At 35.6% G+C, this 17,796-nt stretch overlaps 1 protein-coding gene across 1 annotated transcript in view; it reads right to left on the bottom strand.

The window, feature by feature from the left end:
• Positions 1 to 676: 676 nt before the first annotated feature.
• ADAMTS20 (ADAM metallopeptidase with thrombospondin type 1 motif 20) overlaps positions 677 to 17,796 on the bottom strand; it is a 190,081-nt gene continuing 172,961 nt past the window's right edge. The window contains exons 38-39 of the mRNA XM_032876992.1: positions 4,164 to 4,268; positions 677 to 1,729 (exon numbers count right to left, since the gene is read on the bottom strand). Of these exons, the coding sequence (XP_032732883.1) occupies positions 1,640 to 1,729; positions 4,164 to 4,268 (195 nt within the window). The 3' untranslated portion in view covers positions 677 to 1,639. The remainder of the gene's footprint in view (positions 1,730 to 4,163; positions 4,269 to 17,796) is intronic.

Here is a 17,796-nt window from a genome sequence, read left to right as displayed (position 1 = left end):
AGAAGAGTGTACAGAAGACATGAGCCATTTCCATTCCAACTGTAACAATTTGAATAAAAAATTCTTTGAATTTCTGGAGTGGCTTTAGGGTTATAGAATTTTTTGGTGAAGGATTCTTTTTTTTTTTTACATAAGGAAAATGAAAACAAAATGCTAACGTATCACACAAGTATGTTTATTATTTAAATGTTCATAAGCTTTTATGATGTTCATACGTTCAAATGTTCATAAGATTTTATCAATGAAAACACTTCTAGAAAATGCTACACATGTTGTATTAGTGATTGTAACTGGTTTAAGGCACATAGTGCAAAATACTTCATTTCTGATACAGAGATCCCTAAATGCTTATCTAACCACATTGGCACAAAATTGCTTTAGTACCTTATATGGTACAACATATGTTTGGGGAAAAAAATGTTTGGGGAAAAAATAAATAATAATAGATGGGAAAAAACTTTGTGGGTAAAACTTGTTACTACTATTTACTGGCAAAAATCTATTAGTAGATTCATTTTTTGGTTTACAGAGTAAGTTGCCATAGAAAAATACTGTCTATGATTCATTTTAAATCACATTATTATATAATACACAAATTATTCACCTGAAAAAGTATCTTACTACCTGAGAATTTGCCCATGAATAGTTAATTTTTTTTTTATGTTTTGGCTTAGAGAAACCTCAGATACAAAATAACTTGAGCATCTCTAATAAAAATTTTCCTTATGTAAACATAATTTTTAAACAAAATAGGATTTTCAAAATTTCAAAAATTCCCTTTACTTGATTAATAAAATACAGTACATAACTTTGAGAAAATAGATTTTTAAGAGTAAATATATACATATATGAGTTATAGAGACAGAATATAAAGATATAAAAACAATGTATTGCTCTTATAAGTACAATCAAATTAGAGGTAGGTGTTTTAAGTAAAATTCAACTATATCGTATCTTTTTCTGTTATATCTACAAATATTCATATTTAGTATTTAACCCAAGCATATATTTTAACATAAAGTGTACTGCATTTTTAGGATGATTTTTTTTATTAGAAGCACCATAACCCACAATTTAAAATTGAAGGAAATATAAAACAGGTATCTATGCTGTATCAGTAGAAAGTATAATGGCTATGTACTCTTTTGATGTGACTATGGATTTGCTATTTACCTGCCAGATTCAAAAGTGTTTCTAGGTGTTTTAAATAAATTCATTTTCCTAATTTTTACTTGCTCCATTTTAACAAGTAGAATAAACATTCACTGTACGGTACAATACTGAGTAATGATTTATATGTGTGTTTATCGGCATAATGTAACTGTGATCCAGTGCAAGCTGTTTGTTAACAACAACATTATTTTGGCATAATTCATTCAAATATCTCTGTATATTATACCATAAATTATTTTGTCCTTTTAAAAAGTTCCTAACTAGAGTCATGTATCTGTTAAGTTTATTTTGAAGGCTTTGGAAAAAGTAAGCAGTGATTTGATTCCCTGATGAGTACCCTGAAAAGAAAAAAAAGCACAGTCATTTTGGACATGGAAATCCCAGGAAGGGAGGAGTACAGAAATGAGCACCAGTTATTTGCAGATATTCCAAAGAATATCTCCTCATACTTCCCACTTCTGAACATTCATACGACTTGAATTGGGAGACCAGTAGTCATGTGAGGAACACACTTCCCACAGAATCCTCCACATCTGCCGTAGACTTTGGTTCCATCCTGAAAATAGGAAGAGGCAGAAATATAGGAGAATTGGACAAAAGCTGGTATCTGTATACATAGGCAGAAAAAGCAAATGCTTTAAATCATGCAGCAGAAATCATTAGCCAAAGTTTCCTATAACAATTACATTTGAGGTCAAAGGTCATACCACTTTAGGATTAGTTGAAATTGGTGGTCATGGGAATCAGATAACTGAGATTCAGATTAGCTACTGATGATTATAAACCACATTATAATTCAGACAATTCATCTCAATCCACGTGTTTTTCATCGAGGTGTATTTGCTTCAGTGAGGCTGTTAAAACCTCTCCCAATTTGCTGTCCAATATTTATATGATTTTATATAAGAGTCTCACAGGCTAAATAAGAAAAATACAAACTTGCCCTTAACTGTATACAAGTCATATTTTCCCCTGTTAACCTCAAGCATCTCATGGAAACCTTAGAAACACAGCTTGAAGTATAGTTTGTGATAAAATGGGGGGAGAAAACTGGACTGAAAGCATTTGTAATTAGAATTGTAATTAGAAATTGTAGTTAGAAAAGAACTAAGAAGGGAGTTTTCGTTTTTTGTGTGTGTTTTTGTTTTTGTTTTGTGGGGGGTTGTTTTTTTGTTTGTTTTTTGTTTTTGTTTTTTTTAAGAAAAGCAAAGCTGTTCACTGAGGAATAAGTTGACAGAGGCTGGTGAGAGGGGTGGGACAGAAATTCTCTCTTGATTCCTTTCCATCCTTGGTCCAAAAGTCAAAGGACTGAAGACAGTTTGATAGGATGAAGCAAAAACAGTTTGAGCTCCTAGATGAGCTTCTGAAGAAAGTAAGGGGTTTTTTGTTTGTTTGTTTGTTTGTTTTGGGGGCTTGTTTTGTTTTTAATCTAAAGAGGGCAGACAGAGAAGGAAACTCAGTTCCTAGAACATTTTGGGATAAAGAGCGTTTTGAGATTAGGGACTTTGGAAGTTGCCTTTTCTTTCAGAAATTTTTCTTAGCTCTCAAGAATCTAAGTAAAGAGAGAAGAAGGGAATGGCAGCAAAAATTCCCATTTATGTACCTTGCTATTCCCAGATTGCTTAAGTAACAACCTAATCTTGGTTAAATGTCCTGGCAAATGAAAAGAAGCTTGCATTTCCATATGTAAACCTGGATTCCACCAGTCATAGCTTCATACGAGGCCACAAGTTTCAGGAAATACTTTCATGTGCAATATTTTTGATCAAGGTAGACATTCTCAGTAGATTAAATAATTAATTAACCTTTAGAATGGAACTTAAATAGAAGTAAAAGGAGATTATACTAAATATTCATATCTACTGGTGACCTCTTTACAATTAACTAAAAAATATAGAAAAGCTGGATAAATAAGGTAAAAATATTTCTCTTTTACACAGAGACCTGCTCAGAATATACTTTAATTAATTTATTCCTATTCTTCTACCAAAAGGGATTAGACCTAATATGCCAAGAGTTTAAAAATAGCTGTTTGCTCCAAAAGCTGACTTCTTACCCAAATGAGAGAAATTATAAAAATTGTAAATGCTTCATTAACTAAAACTTGGTTTTGTAGTCTTCAGAAATAGAATGTTTTAGTCTATGAATATTAGAAAATTGAATTTCATTACAAATAATATTGATACAAGTATAGTAAAAAAGTCACTTTTGTCCAAAGAAAGAAAAACCATAAAACAGAAGGGGCAGGGGCCATGGATGGCACTGAATGATGAGCAACATAGGTTAGAACACTCAGAAAGTAGATCCTGATTTACTAGAGATAGAGTCAAGCTATCTGAGACATGGTCCCTGTGAGTAACAGGAGCCGTCTCAGGAGACATATGTGCCAGTACCCTATACTACCAAAATTACATGTGTCCTACCTGTAAAAGCCCAGTACGATGTTATCTGCATAAAGGCAGAGGAAAATATGCATACAAACATAAAACTAGCTCTGATTTTTATAGAAACTATGAAGAATATATGCCAAATGAAAAATGACCACCCACATCACTAAATCAAGGCAGTGAGATAAATAAACCAAAAACCCACTCCTCACTTTGAAACAGTAAAACCAACAAATCTTTAATAATTAAAATACAGCTAACAGCACCACTTCTTCTTGAAGGACATGCATTTCAAGTCATTAGCTCCAAACTTGAGCTACATAGAATCTATATGCCCTAGTATTTGATATTTCTGGTTCAAATATTGGTAACCTATACATGAGTTTATATGCAAATAAGGCCACATATGTACATTAATCAAAATGACCCTGGTTTCATGATTTCATAGATTACTATTATGCCCCATTATATGTAATATGCCTCATCTATGCAATAACTCATTAGGCATTAACTTTATAACTCTAAAGTTAAGATAAGGGACCTTTAATTCTAGTTCACAGCACGAAGTATTTCAAACAAGCATCTTGGTCCAGCAGGACTTACTTGTGATCTGTGTATGATGACAGAGGCATAACTCCCCTGAGCAAGCCACTTTGCTGTGCTAGATATCTTCATTCCAGTTCCTGCCAAGTTAATGCTGAACTGTCCCTAGATTGTAAACAAAACAAAACAGATGAAATTCATAAAATATTTAAGAATGCTCAAAAGAAACACCTGAATTTGTATTATATAAGAAAGGTCCAGGGTGCCTGGGTGGCTCAGTGGGTTAGAGCCTCTGCCTTCGGCTCAGGTCATGATCTCAGGGTCCTGGGATCGAGCCCTGCGTCAGGCTCTCTGCTCAGCAGGGAGCCTGCTTCCCTCTCTCTCTCTCTCTCTCTCTCTCTGCCTGCTTCTCTGCCTGCTTGTTATCTCTGTCAAATAAATAAATAAAATCTTTAGAAAAAAAAAAAAAAGAAAGGAGAAAAGAAAGGTCCCAAATTGGTTTTCAAGGGTCTTCCTTTAAAAAATGAAAAAAAAAAATTTTTTTTTGAGAGAGGGAGAGAGAGTGTGCACAGAGAGGGGCAGAGGGAGAGGAGGAGAGAATCTTAAGCAGGCTCCATGCCCAGGGCAGAGCAGGAGGAAGGGCTCAATCTCCTGACCCTAAGATCACGACCTGCGCCAAAATCAAGAGTCAGATGCTTAGCTGACTGAGCCAGCAGGTGCCCAAAATGAAAGAATATTGATACAACTTTACTCTAAAGGAAATTGTCCAGCTAATGTTTTTTAAAAATTTATTACAAATATGTCTTCTCAATCTGAGATACCTGAATCAATATCATAAAATGTGATTTGTGCAAAAATAAATCCGTCTAACCCTAGCACTCTAGGCTTGACCGCTACAGTTAGTGTTCCTAGAGCAGTAAGCAAGTCTTTTTTTTTTTTTTTTAAAGATTTTATTTATTTATTTGACAGACAGAGATCACAAGTAGGCAGAGAGGCAGGCAGAGAGAGGAGGAAGCAGGCTCTCTGCGGAGCAGAGAGTCCAATGCGGGGCTCGATCCCAGGACCCCGATATCATGATCTGAGCCGAAGGCAGAGGCTTTAACCCACTGAGCCACCCAGGCACCCCAGTAGGCAAGTCTTAACAGAAGGGGTGCTCATAGGGACTAATACCAAACTTAACATTTCTCCAATTTCTATTTTTGACCCCTTCTTGTTCACTTCCCTGATAATAATTCCCCTGTTTAATGTATTTTCTAGAGTCTCCCGTCAATGTGCCCTTCTCTGCCATAAAAATATTACTTCTTAACCCCATACACAAAACTACGGAATGTATCATTTATTGTCCCAGCTATTGCATTCTTTTTAAAGTACGCAGAAGTGTATATGGGATGTGTGATCCCACATGATTTACACACAGTGTGTGAGCCCCCTAGTGGCTTTATGATCTAATTCTTTTTAAGACACAAGAACCATTTTCATGTCAAAATATTTCAGACTATCTCTGTTAAAAATAAAACTTTAAATGTCTGTTCATTGAGAAAATGTGTGACTAAAATAGGTAAAATTCTGACACATTTATATGATCTTGCAGTACAGAATTACACACTGAAAAAATAATTAACAAATGCTAATTAAGCCTATTGCCAATGTTCAAATATACATAGATTCAGAGTGATAATCTTGGATCACATCACTATATTCCATAGCCTAAGCTTCATGAATCTTGAGCAAGTCTGTGATAAAATATAAGGGATTACATTACCTGAAAGAAAATATTACCTAGTCATAAAAGCAAAAGTGAAATAGATTTCAAATATATATATAGGAAATTACTATTGTTAAAACAATTATATATTGAATTAGTTTATTGCTAAAAAATCTGTTATTTCTTAATTAAAATCAAAATAAATTCAAATACATTTATAATACAATTTTAATACATGGAGAATTTTCCCTGTAACAGAAATAATGTTTAGATAAATTCCAAATAAAAATTTCTTATTACATACATCATTTAATTATAAATTTAGAATATGACCTAGATGTTTCATTGCTGTATTTTCAAAGTCCAGAATAGGGCTTGGGTACTCAGTGTTTTTGGATGAATTAAGTACAGCATTACAAATACTGAATTTTCATATTACATACACATAAATACACAAATACACACCTAAACCTTTCATACATCATGATAATGAATAACATTAACACTAGAAACAATGGTATTTTTTATTGGTAAATACTTGAAAAATAATTTTAACTACTTCTCTAATACTTGATAATCAACCTGATACCAGTTTTGCATTGAATATCTTCATCCTACATTAATTCATTAAGTAGGTTTCTCAACAAATAAAATTTCTTTAAAATAGAAATATATTCTGTGATGCAGGTTTCCTATAACTAGACACTTATTGAATACCCCCGTAGAGTGTTTTCACAACATAACACTCTACACTTTTCACTCAAGCAATACTCAAGGTTGCTTGGAAGCATTCAAATGTACATACACTGAAAGTGAAAGGAAAAAAATCCGACTGACTATTCAAAGACTCAGGTGGTCACTAACAAGGTTGGACTAGAAATACCTATGGCTCCATTTCTGCAGACAAACTTTCATGAGCTTTACTTATGTCCTTAGACCTCATTAAAAAGCAACATTTGAGCCCCGCATTGGGCTCTCTGCTCCCACCCCCCACCCCGCCACCGCCTGCCTCTCTGCCTACTTGTGATCTCTGTCTGTCAAATAAATAAATATTTTTAAAAAAATTTTTTTTAAAAGCAACATATATAATCTCCAAGAAATGGTAAAACAATTCATCTGAAATTTGAGATAGTATTGATAATGTAAAAATACATTTCACTTACTCATTCAAAATTACCTGAGTGACAGACATAGTGTCAAGTACTGTGGCAGTACCAAGACATATCTCACTCTAAATCTTTTTTTTTAGTTTAATTTTATTTTTTTTCAGTGTTCCAAAATTCATTATTTATGCAACACACCCAGTGCTCCATGCAATAAGTGCCCTCCGTAATACCCACCATCAGGTTCACCCCACCCCCCACCCCATGCCCAAAACCCTCAGTTTGTTTCTCAGAGTCCATAGTCTCTCATGGTTTATCTCCCCCTCTGATTTCTAAATCTTTTCTTTTCTTTCTTTTTTTTTTTTTTTTTTTAAAGATTTTACTTATCCATTTGACAGACAGAGATCACAGGCAGGCAGAGAGACAGGCAGAGAGACAGGCAGAGAGAGAGAGAGGAGGAAGCAGGCCCCCTGCGGAGCAGAGAGCCCGATGTGGGGCTTGATCCCAGGAACTTGGGATCACGATCCGAGCGGAAGGCAGAGGCTTAACCCACTGAGACACACAGGCACCGCCGATTTCTAAATCTTTTAAGTGAAGAAAAGATTGGTAGTTGCCAGGAAGGTTAGGGGGAATAGGTCCTCACCCATGGTCAAAAGATACAAACTTCCAGTTATGAGATAAATTTTGGGAAAATAATGTGCAGCCTGGTGATTATAGTTAACAGTACTGCACTGTATATTTGAAAGTTGTTAACAGAGTAGTTCTTAAAAGCTCTTATCCCATGAAAAAGATTTCATAACTATGTGAGGTGATGGATGTTGATTAAGCATCCTATGGTGATCATTTTGCAATGTATACATAATCAAATTATTGTCTTGAACACTTTACACTAATGCAATGTTATATGACAATTATATTTCACTGAAACTGGGGAAAAATAAATAAGTAAAATAACATACGTACATAAATACATGTAATGAACTGTAGAGAATTACAGGACATATTTATAACATAAAAAATGGACTGGTATGTTCCTATGGAACTTCAGAAGTAATAAATGATAGAATAAATTTTTTGAGTTCCATATTTTATTTAAGATTAAAATGCAAACCTCCTTAAACCTAATCTTTAACTTAAAATTAGTTCAATATAGCTACTAAAAATTTGTTTTTTATAAAAGTAGATGAGGTTTACCACCTCTTCTACTCTCAACATTTTTTTTAGATTAGGCAAACATAAGGAGTAAAATTCTAAGAGCAAAATCACAAGTAGAAGGTGACCCAAAGATCCAATAATTCAATAAATTGGAATATCTGTCCTTGACTTATTAACTGAATTAAAGAAAAAAGTACTTATGGGTATAAGAGAAGAAACATAGTGGTAGATACAAGTTTCAATGTTCTACTTCTCTTATTGACCAATTGGTTCATGGGTGCTCATTAAACCATCATGCTTTTATAATGTTAAAATATGTTGTACATATATTATTGTGAATGGTATCTATAATCTAATGCAACTCTTTTTTTTAATTTTTAATTTTTTATTAACATATAATGTATTATTAGCCCCAGGGGTACAGGTCTGTGAATCGCCAGGTTTACACACTTCACAGCACTCACCATAGCACATATCCTCCCCAATGTCCATAACCCAACCACCCTCTCCCTACCCCCCTCCCCCGGGCAACCCTCAGTTTGTTTTGTGAGATTAAGAATCTCTTATGGTTTGTGTCCCTCCCAATCCCATCTTGTTTCTTTTTCTCCTTCCCTACCCCCCAAACCCCGCACTTTGCCTCTCAAATCCCTCACATCAGGGAGATCATATGATAATTGTCTTTCTCTGATTAACTTATTTCGCTCAGCATAATACCCTCTAGTTTTATCCATGTCGTTGCAAATGGCAAGATTTCATTTCTTTTGACAGCTGCATAGTATTCCACTGTATATGTATACCACATCTTCTTTATCTATTCATCTGTTGATGGACATCTAGGTTCTTTCTATAGTTTGGCTACTGTGGACATTTCTGCTATAAACATTTGGGTGCACACGCCCCTTCGGATCACTACATTTGTACCTTTAGGGTAAATACCCAGTAGTGCGATTGCTGGGTTGTAGGGTAGCTCTATTTTCAACTTTTTGAGGAACCTCCATGCTGTTTTTCATAGTGACTGCACCAGCTTGCTTTCCTACCAACAGTGTAGGAGGGTTACTCTTTCTCTGCATCCTCGCCAGCATCTGTCACTTCCTGACTTGTTAACTTTAGCCATTCTGATGGGCACGAAGTGGTATCTCATTGTGGTTTTGATTTGTATTTCCCTGATGCCAAGTGATGTGGAGCACTTTCTCATGTGTCTGTTGGCCATCTGGATGTCTTCTTTGCAGAAATGTCTGTTCATGTCTCTGCCCATTTCTTGATTGGATTATTTGTTCTTTGGGTGTGGAGTTAGATAAGTTCTTTATAGATTTTGGACACTAGCCCTTTATCTGATATGTCATTTGCAAATATCCTCTCCCATTCTCTCAGTTGTCTTTTGGTTTTGTTGATTGTTTCCTTTGCTGTGCAAAAGCTTTTGATCTTGATGAAGTCCCAATAGTTCACTGTTGCCCTTGCTTCCCTTGCCTTTGGCAATGTTCCTAGGAAGAAGTTGCTGCGGCTGAGGTTGAAGAGGTTGCTGCTGCCTGTGTTCTCCTTAAAGATTTGGATGGATTCCTTTCTCACATTGAGGTCTTTCATCCATTTGGAGTCTGTTTTTGTATGAGGTATAAGGAAATGGTCCAGTTTCATTTTTCTGCATGTGGCTGTCCAATCTTCCCAACACTATTTGTTGAAGAGACTGTCTTTTTTCCATTGGACATTCTTTACCGCTTTGTCAACAATTATTTGACCATAGAGTTGAGGGTCCATTTCTGGGCTCTCTGTTCTGTTCCATTGATCTATGTGTCTGTTTTTGTGCCAGTACCATACTGTCTTGATGATGACAGCTTTGTAATAGAGCTTGATAACTCTATTGTAATAGAGTTTGTAATAGAGTTTGGGATGCCACCAACTTTGGCTTTCTATTTCAACATTCCTCTGGCTATTTGAGGTATTTTCTGGTTCCATATAAGTTTTAGGATTATTTGTTCCATTTCTTTGAAAATAGTTGATGGGATTTTGATAGGGATTGCATTAAACATGTAGATTGCTTTAGGTAGCACAGACATTTTCATAATATTTGTTCTTCCAATCCAGGAGCATGGAACATTTTGACATTTCTTTGTGTCTTCCTCCATTTCTTTCATGAGGACTTTATAGTTTTCTGAGTACACATGATTTGCCTCTTTGGTTAGGTTTATTCCTAGGTATCTTATGGTTTTGGGTACAATTGTAATGTAAGGTAATTCTAATAAGAATTCCATTGAGAATTTTTGTAACTCTAGAGAACTGATTCTAAAATTTATATTAAAAGACAAAGAAATTAAAGTAGTTGAAACAATTTTTAAAAAGAAAAAACTTGTAGGACTCACACTACCTTATTTTAGTGCTTATTAAAAAGCTATCATAACCAAGACACTGCTGTGAGAGGGAGGTAGATCAATGGGACAGAACAGTTCAGAAATAGACCTATATTAATAAGTCCACTTGGTTTTTGACAAAGGTAGAAAGCTAATTAAATGGAAAAACTACAGTCTTTTCACCAAATGGTTTTTAGACAATTGGATGTCTACATGTAAAAATCATCAGACTTCACACAAAATTAATTCAAAATCAATCATAGGTCTAAGTATACAACTATAAGACTATACAGATTTTTGAAGGAAATATAGGAGAAAATCTTTGTAACTTGGAATTAGTCAAAGAGTTCTTCAGTATGAAACTAATTGCACAAGCCATATAGGAAAAAACTAATATATTTTGTGTCATTAAAACTTAGGATTTTTGCTGTGTGAAAGATACTTAAAAGAAAGATACAGTTCATACCAGTAAAAAAATATTTGCAAATGTCATATATAACAAAAGACTTGTATCCAGAATATGTAAAGAACTCTCAAAATTAAACAGTAGGAAATGAACAATCCAATATTTAAAATGAGCAAAGACTCTAAAATACACTTCATCAAAATGGATATGGATAAGCACATAAAAGATATTTAACATCTTTAATCATTAGGGAAATGCAAATTAAAGCCACAGTAAAATTTCACAGAATATGGGGAGGGGAGACAGAAAACTTGACAATCCTAAGTGCTAACAGGGAAGCAAAGACTGGAAATTAAATCTTCACTGGTGGGAATACAAAGCCACTAGAACTTACAATATCTTCACTCTATAAAACGGTTTCATAGTTTCTTATAAGTTAAACATATATGTGACCCTATAATCCCATTCATAGCATATTTATCCCAGAAAAATTAAAATGTATGTTCACATGAATACCTACACACAAATGTGCATATTAGGTCTGTTCATAAACTCCCAAACTTTAATCAACCCATATCTTCCAATGAGTGAATGGACAAACTATAGGACAACTGTACAACATCTGTATGATGGAGTAATTTTCTCAGCAATAAAAAAGGAACAAATTGCTGACATCTGAAACAACACATATGAATGAATCTCAAAGGTGTTATGTTGAGTGAAGAAAGCCAATCTTCAAAGGTTATATACTGCATGATTCCATTTATATGACATTTGTATGACATTTCAGAAAAGACAAAACTATAGCACAGAGAAGATCTTGATCAGTGTTTACCAGGAAGTAGATCCAAAGGAGAAACTGATGCCATGAAGGGCATATGAGGGAACTGTCCTATATGCTAATTATGATGTTGATAAAATGAATCTGTACAGGAGAAAAGCAAGATGGTGAAGGAGTAGGAGACCTAAATATCATCAGGTCCCAGGAGTTCAGCTGGATAGTTGTCAAACCATTCTGAACAGCTACAAACTCAACAAAAGAGAGAAGAGAAGAAAAGCAGCAATTCTACAAACAGAAAATTGACTACTTTCTGGAAGATTCCTATCTCCTATGCTGAGAAATGAATCTAAAGCAACATTTGGGAAGATAGACTGTGGGGGGAGTGGCCAGCTCCTGGCAAGTGAGAAAGCAGTGGAGCACAAAATCATAACTTTTAGAAGTTGGCTCCCCTGAGGGACCTCTCTCCAGAGGCTAAGTGGGTGGTAGAGCCCTCATGGGGACAGTGTGGTCTCAGGATCTGCAGGGTCACAAAAAGACCAATGGTGCCTGAGTGTGGCTGAGCTCCCAGGTTTTGGAGCAGGGAAGCCAGCCGCAGAGGGCTTTTAGGTTGGGGTAAAATTAAACCATGATCCAAGTCACAGTTGGGCCTCTGCTCTTCGGGCAGGAACCCAACAAGCCACAGATCTGGGGAGACTCACTTTTCTCCTCTGGGAGGAGCAGTGCGGGAGCACACTGCAGGAATCAGCTGAGTTTGGAGACTCCAAATGGGGCTGGGCAGCAGAGATAGAAACATTCAGTCACAGGACGAGCCGGTGAGCTTGGAGTGCAGCCAGAGACCAGGGAGATGGGAGGGATTGATTGCTTCTCTCTGAGGGTGCACTAAGGAGTGGGGTCCCCAAGATCTTAGCTCCTATGGGCCAGAGAGTGTGAGGCCTCCATTTTCATTCCCGTCCTCCAAAACTGTACAGAAAGCATTCAGGGAACAAAAGTTCCGGAGACCAAAGCCAAGCAGATTATATAGCCCGGCCCCTGCAAGGGCAGTATAGTTCTGCCTCAGGCAAAGACATTTGAGAATCACTGGAGGGGAGGAGCCCCTCCCCCTCGAAGATCAGCAAGACCATTCAGCCAAGACCAAGTTTACCAATCAGTGAGAACTGCAGAATTCCAGACTTAGGGGAAAGCAACACATAGAACTCACGGCTTCTTTCCATAATCCTTTAGTTTTTTAAAGTTAAATTTTTTTAATTTTATTTTTTTATTCTATTTTTAAAAAATTTTCCTCCCCTACTTTAACTTTTTTGGATTATTTTATCTTATCAATACCTTTTTAAAAATCTCTTTAAATTTTCATTGTTATAGTCATATTTTATCCCTTCATTGTATTTAACCTTATTTTTTTTGTATACATATACTTTTTTTTTTTCTTTAAAATTTTGGGATACAATTTCTTCTAATAGATCAAAGTATACTCTAAATCTAGCACATTGCATTGTTCTAATCCCCAGCCTGATCACATTCTTTCCTTTTTTAAACCACCTTATCAATTTCTTTTTTAGAATCTTTTTAAATTTTCATTATACTCATATTTCATCCCTTCATCGTGTTCACCCTTATTCTTGTATATATATATATATAAGTTTTTCTTTCTTTAAAATTTTGGGAGGTAGTTTCTTCTAACAGACCAAAATACACCCAAAATCAAGTGTGTGGCTCTGTTCTTTTCACCAGTCTAATTAATATATATATATATATATATTTTTTTTTTCTTCCCCTTCTTCTCCCCCTAGTTTAGGGTCTCTTCTGATTTGGTTAGAATATGTTTTCTGGGGTCATTGCTACCCTTTTGGTATTGTGTTCTCTCATTCATCTATTCTTATTTGGATAAAATGGAAAGGTGGAAATCTCAGCAAAAAATAAAAAAAGAAAAAGAAAAAGAAAAAGAGGCAGTACCAACATCTGGAGACCTAATCAATATGGACATTATAAATATCTTAGAACTAGAGTTCAGAATGACGATTATCAAGGTGCTAGCTGGGCTCAAAAAAAAAAAAAAAAACCTATGAAAGATATTAGAGAATCCCTTTCTGGAGAAATAAAATCCCTTTCTGGAGAAACAAAAGAACTAAAATCTAACCAAGCTAAAATTAGAAAAGCTATTAATGAGGTAATAAAAATTGGAGGCTCTTACTGCTGGGATAAATGAGGGAGAAGAGAGAATTAGTGATATAGAAGACCAAATGATGGAGAATAAAGAAGCTGAGCAAAAGAGAGACAAGCTCTACTAGACCACAAGGGGAGAATTTGAGAGATAAGTACTACCATAAGACAAAATAATATTAGACTAATTGGGATTGCAGAAGAAGAAAAAGAGAAAGGGGCAGAAGGTATATTGGAGCAAATTATTGTAGAGAATTTCCCCAATTTTGCAAAGGGAACAAGCATCAAAATCCAGGAGGCACAGAGAATTCACCTCAAAATCAATAAAAATAGGTCCACACCCCATGATCTAATAGTAAAACTTACAAGTCTCAGTGACAAAGAGAAAATCCTGAAAGCAGCTTGGGACAAGAGGTCTGTAACATACAATGGTAGAAATATTAGATTGGCAACAGACCTATCAATAGAGATGTGGCAGGCCAGAAAGGACTGGCATGATATATTCAGAGCATTAAACAAGAATAATATGCAACGAAGAATAATATATCCACCTAGGTTGTCACTGAAAATAGGAGAGATAAAAAGTATTCAGGACAAACAAAAACTAAAAGAATTTGCAAACACCAAACCAGCCCTACTGGAAATATTGAAAGAGGGCCTGTAGGCAGAGAGCCTAAAAGTAGTAGATCAGAAAGGAACAGAGACAATATACAGTAACAGTCACCTGACAGGAATACAATGGTACTAAATTCATATCTCTCAATAGTTACCCTCAATGTAAATGGGCTAAATGCCCCAATCAAAAGACACAGGTTATCAGAATGGATAAAAAACAAACAAACAAACAAACAACAACAACAAATCAATATGCGGTCTACAAGAAACTCATTTTAGACCCAAAGCCACATCCAGATTGAAAGTGAGGTGGTGGAAAACAATATAGCATGTTAATGGACATCAAAAGAAAGCTGGAGTGGCAATCCTCATATCAGATAAGTTAGATTTTAAGCCAAAAATACAATAAAATATGAGGAAGGGCACTATATCATACTCAAAGGGGCCATCCAACAAGATTTAACAATTTTAAATATCTATACCCCTAACATAGCAACAGCCAACTATATAAACCAATTAATAACAAAATCAAAGAAACACATTGACAATAATACAACAATAGTAGGGGACTTTAACATCCTTCTCACTGAAATGGGCAGATCATCCAAGCAAAACATCAAGAAGGAAATAAAGGCTTTAAATGACACACTGGACCAGATGGACATCACAGATATGTTCAGAACATTCCATCCCAAAGCAGCAGAATACACATTCTTCTCTAGTGCACATGGAACATTCTCCAGAATAGATCACATCCTGGGTCACAAATCAGGTCACAACCGGTACTGAAAGATGGGGATCATTCCCTGCATATTTTCAGGCCACAATGCTTTGAAACTAGAACTCAATCACAAGAGGAAAGTTGGAAAGAACTTAAATACATGGAGGCTAAAGAGCATTCTTCTAAGAAGGAAGTTCTTTTCAGTTCAATGAGAAAATTAAAGAAGAATTGAAAAAAATTCATGGAATCAAATTAAAATGAAAACAGAACTATTCAAAAACTTTGAGATGCAGCAAATGTGTCCTGAGAGGAAAGTATATAGTGATACAAGCCTTTCTCAAGAAACAAGAAAGGTCTCAAGTATACAAACTAACCCTATACCTAAAGGAGCTGGAGAAAGAACAGCAAAGAAAGCCTAAACCCAGCAGGAGAAGAGAAATAATAAAAATCAGAGCAGAAATCAATGAAATAGAAACCAGAAGAACAGCAGAACAAATCAACGAAACTAGGAGCTGGTTCTTTGAAAGAATTAATAAGATTGATAAACCCCTGGCCAGACTTAACAAAAAGAAAAGAAAAAGGTCCCAAATTAATAACATCATAAATGAAAGAGGAGAGATCACAACCAATAACAAAGAAATACAAACAATTATAAGAACATATTATGAGCAACTATACGGAAGCAAATTTGACAATCTGAAAGAAATGGATGCATTCTTAGAGATGTATAAACTACCACAACTGAACCAGGAAGAGATAGAAAACCTGAACAGACTCATAACCAGAAAGGAGATTGAAGCAGTCATCAAAAATCTCCAAACAAACAAAAACCCAGAGCCAGACAGCTTTCCAGGGCAATTCTACCAAACACTTAAAGAAGAACTAATTCCTATTCTCCTGAAACTGTTCCAAAAAATAGAAATGGAAGGAAAACTTCCAAACTCATTTTATGAGGCCAGCATCACCTTGATCCCCAAACCAGACAAAGACCCCATCAAAAAGAAGAATTACAGACCAATATCCTTGATGAACACAGATACAAATATTCTCACCAAAATACTAGCCAATAGGATCCAACAGTACATTAAAAGGATGATTCACCACGACAAAGTGGGATTTATTCTTGGGCTGCCAGGTTGGTTCAACATCCGCAAATCAATCAATGTGATACAATACGTTAATAAAAGAAAGAACAAGAACCATATGATACTCTCAATAGATGCTGAAAAAGCATTTGACAAAGTACAGGATCCTTTCTTGATCAAAACTCTTCACAGTGAGGGGATAGAGGGTACATGCCTCAATATCATCAAAGCCATCTATGAAAAACCCACAATGAATATCATTCTCAAGGGGGAAAATCTGAGATCTTTTCCCCTAAGGTCAAGAACACTGCAGAGATGTCCACTATCACCACTGCTACTCAACATAGTACTAGAAGTCCTAGCCTCAGCAATCAGACAACAAAAAGAAATAGAAGACATCCAAATTGGCAAAGAAGTCATCAAACTCTCACTCCTTGCAGGTGATATGTTACTTTATGTGGAAAACCCAAAAGACTCCAATCCAAATCTGCTAGAACTTGTACAGGAATTCAGTAAAGTGTCAGGTTATAAAATCAAGGCACAGAAATCAGTTGCAATTCAATATACCAACAGCAAGACAGAAGAAAGAGAAATTAAGGAATCGATCCCATATACAATTACACCCAAAACCATAAGATACCTAGGAATAAACCTAACCAAAGAGGCAAATCATGTGTACGCAGAAAACTATAAAGTCCTCATGAAAGAAATGGAGGAAGACACAAAGAAATGGAAAAATGTTCCATGCTCCTGGATTGGAAGAACAAATATTATGAAAATGTCTGTGCTACCTAAAGCAATCTACATGTTTAATGCAATCCCTATCAAAACTCCATCAACTATTTTCAAAGAAATGGAACAAATAATCCTAAAATTTATATGGAACCAGAAAAGACCTCGAATAGCCAGAGGAATGTTGAAATAGAAAGCCAAAGTTGGTGGCATCCCAAGTCCAGACTTCAAGCTCTATTACAAAGCTGTCATCATCAAGACAGTATGGTACTGGCACAAAAACAGACACATAGATCAATGGAACAGAACAGAGAGCCCAGAAATGGACCCTCAACACTACAGTCAACTAATCTTTGACAAAGCAGGAAAGAATGTCCAATGGAAAAAAGACAGCCTCTTCAACAAATGGTGTTGGGAAGATTGGACAGCCACATGCAGAAAAATGAAACTGGACCATTTCCTTATACCACACACAAAAACAGACTCCAAATGGATGAAAGACCTCAATGTGAGAAAGGAATCCATCCAAATCTTTAAGGAGAACACAGGCAACAGCAGCCTCTTCAACCTCAGCCGCAGCAACTTCTTCCTAGGAACATTGCCAAAGGCAAGGGAAGCAAGGGCAACAATGAACTATTGGGACTTCATCAAGATCAAAAGCTTTTGCACAGCAAAGGTAACAGTCAACAAAACCAAAAGACAACTGACAGAATGGGAGAGGATATTTGCAAACGACATATCAGATAAAGGGCTAGTTTCCAAAATCCATAAAGAACTTATCAAACTCAACACCCAAACAAATGATCAACACCCAAACTCAACACCCAAACAAATGATCCAATCAAGAAATGGGCAGAGACATGAACAGACAGTTCTGCAAAGAAGACATCC

The sequence above is a fragment of the Lontra canadensis genome, unplaced genomic scaffold, assembly GCF_010015895.1.
Source record: "Lontra canadensis isolate GAN:19392208 unplaced genomic scaffold, GSC_riverotter_1.0 scaffold59, whole genome shotgun sequence".
Classification (NCBI taxonomy): domain Eukaryota; kingdom Metazoa; phylum Chordata; class Mammalia; order Carnivora; family Mustelidae; genus Lontra; species Lontra canadensis.
Note: the sequence above shows the minus strand (reverse complement) of the source record. Positions and strands in the feature narration are given on the sequence as shown.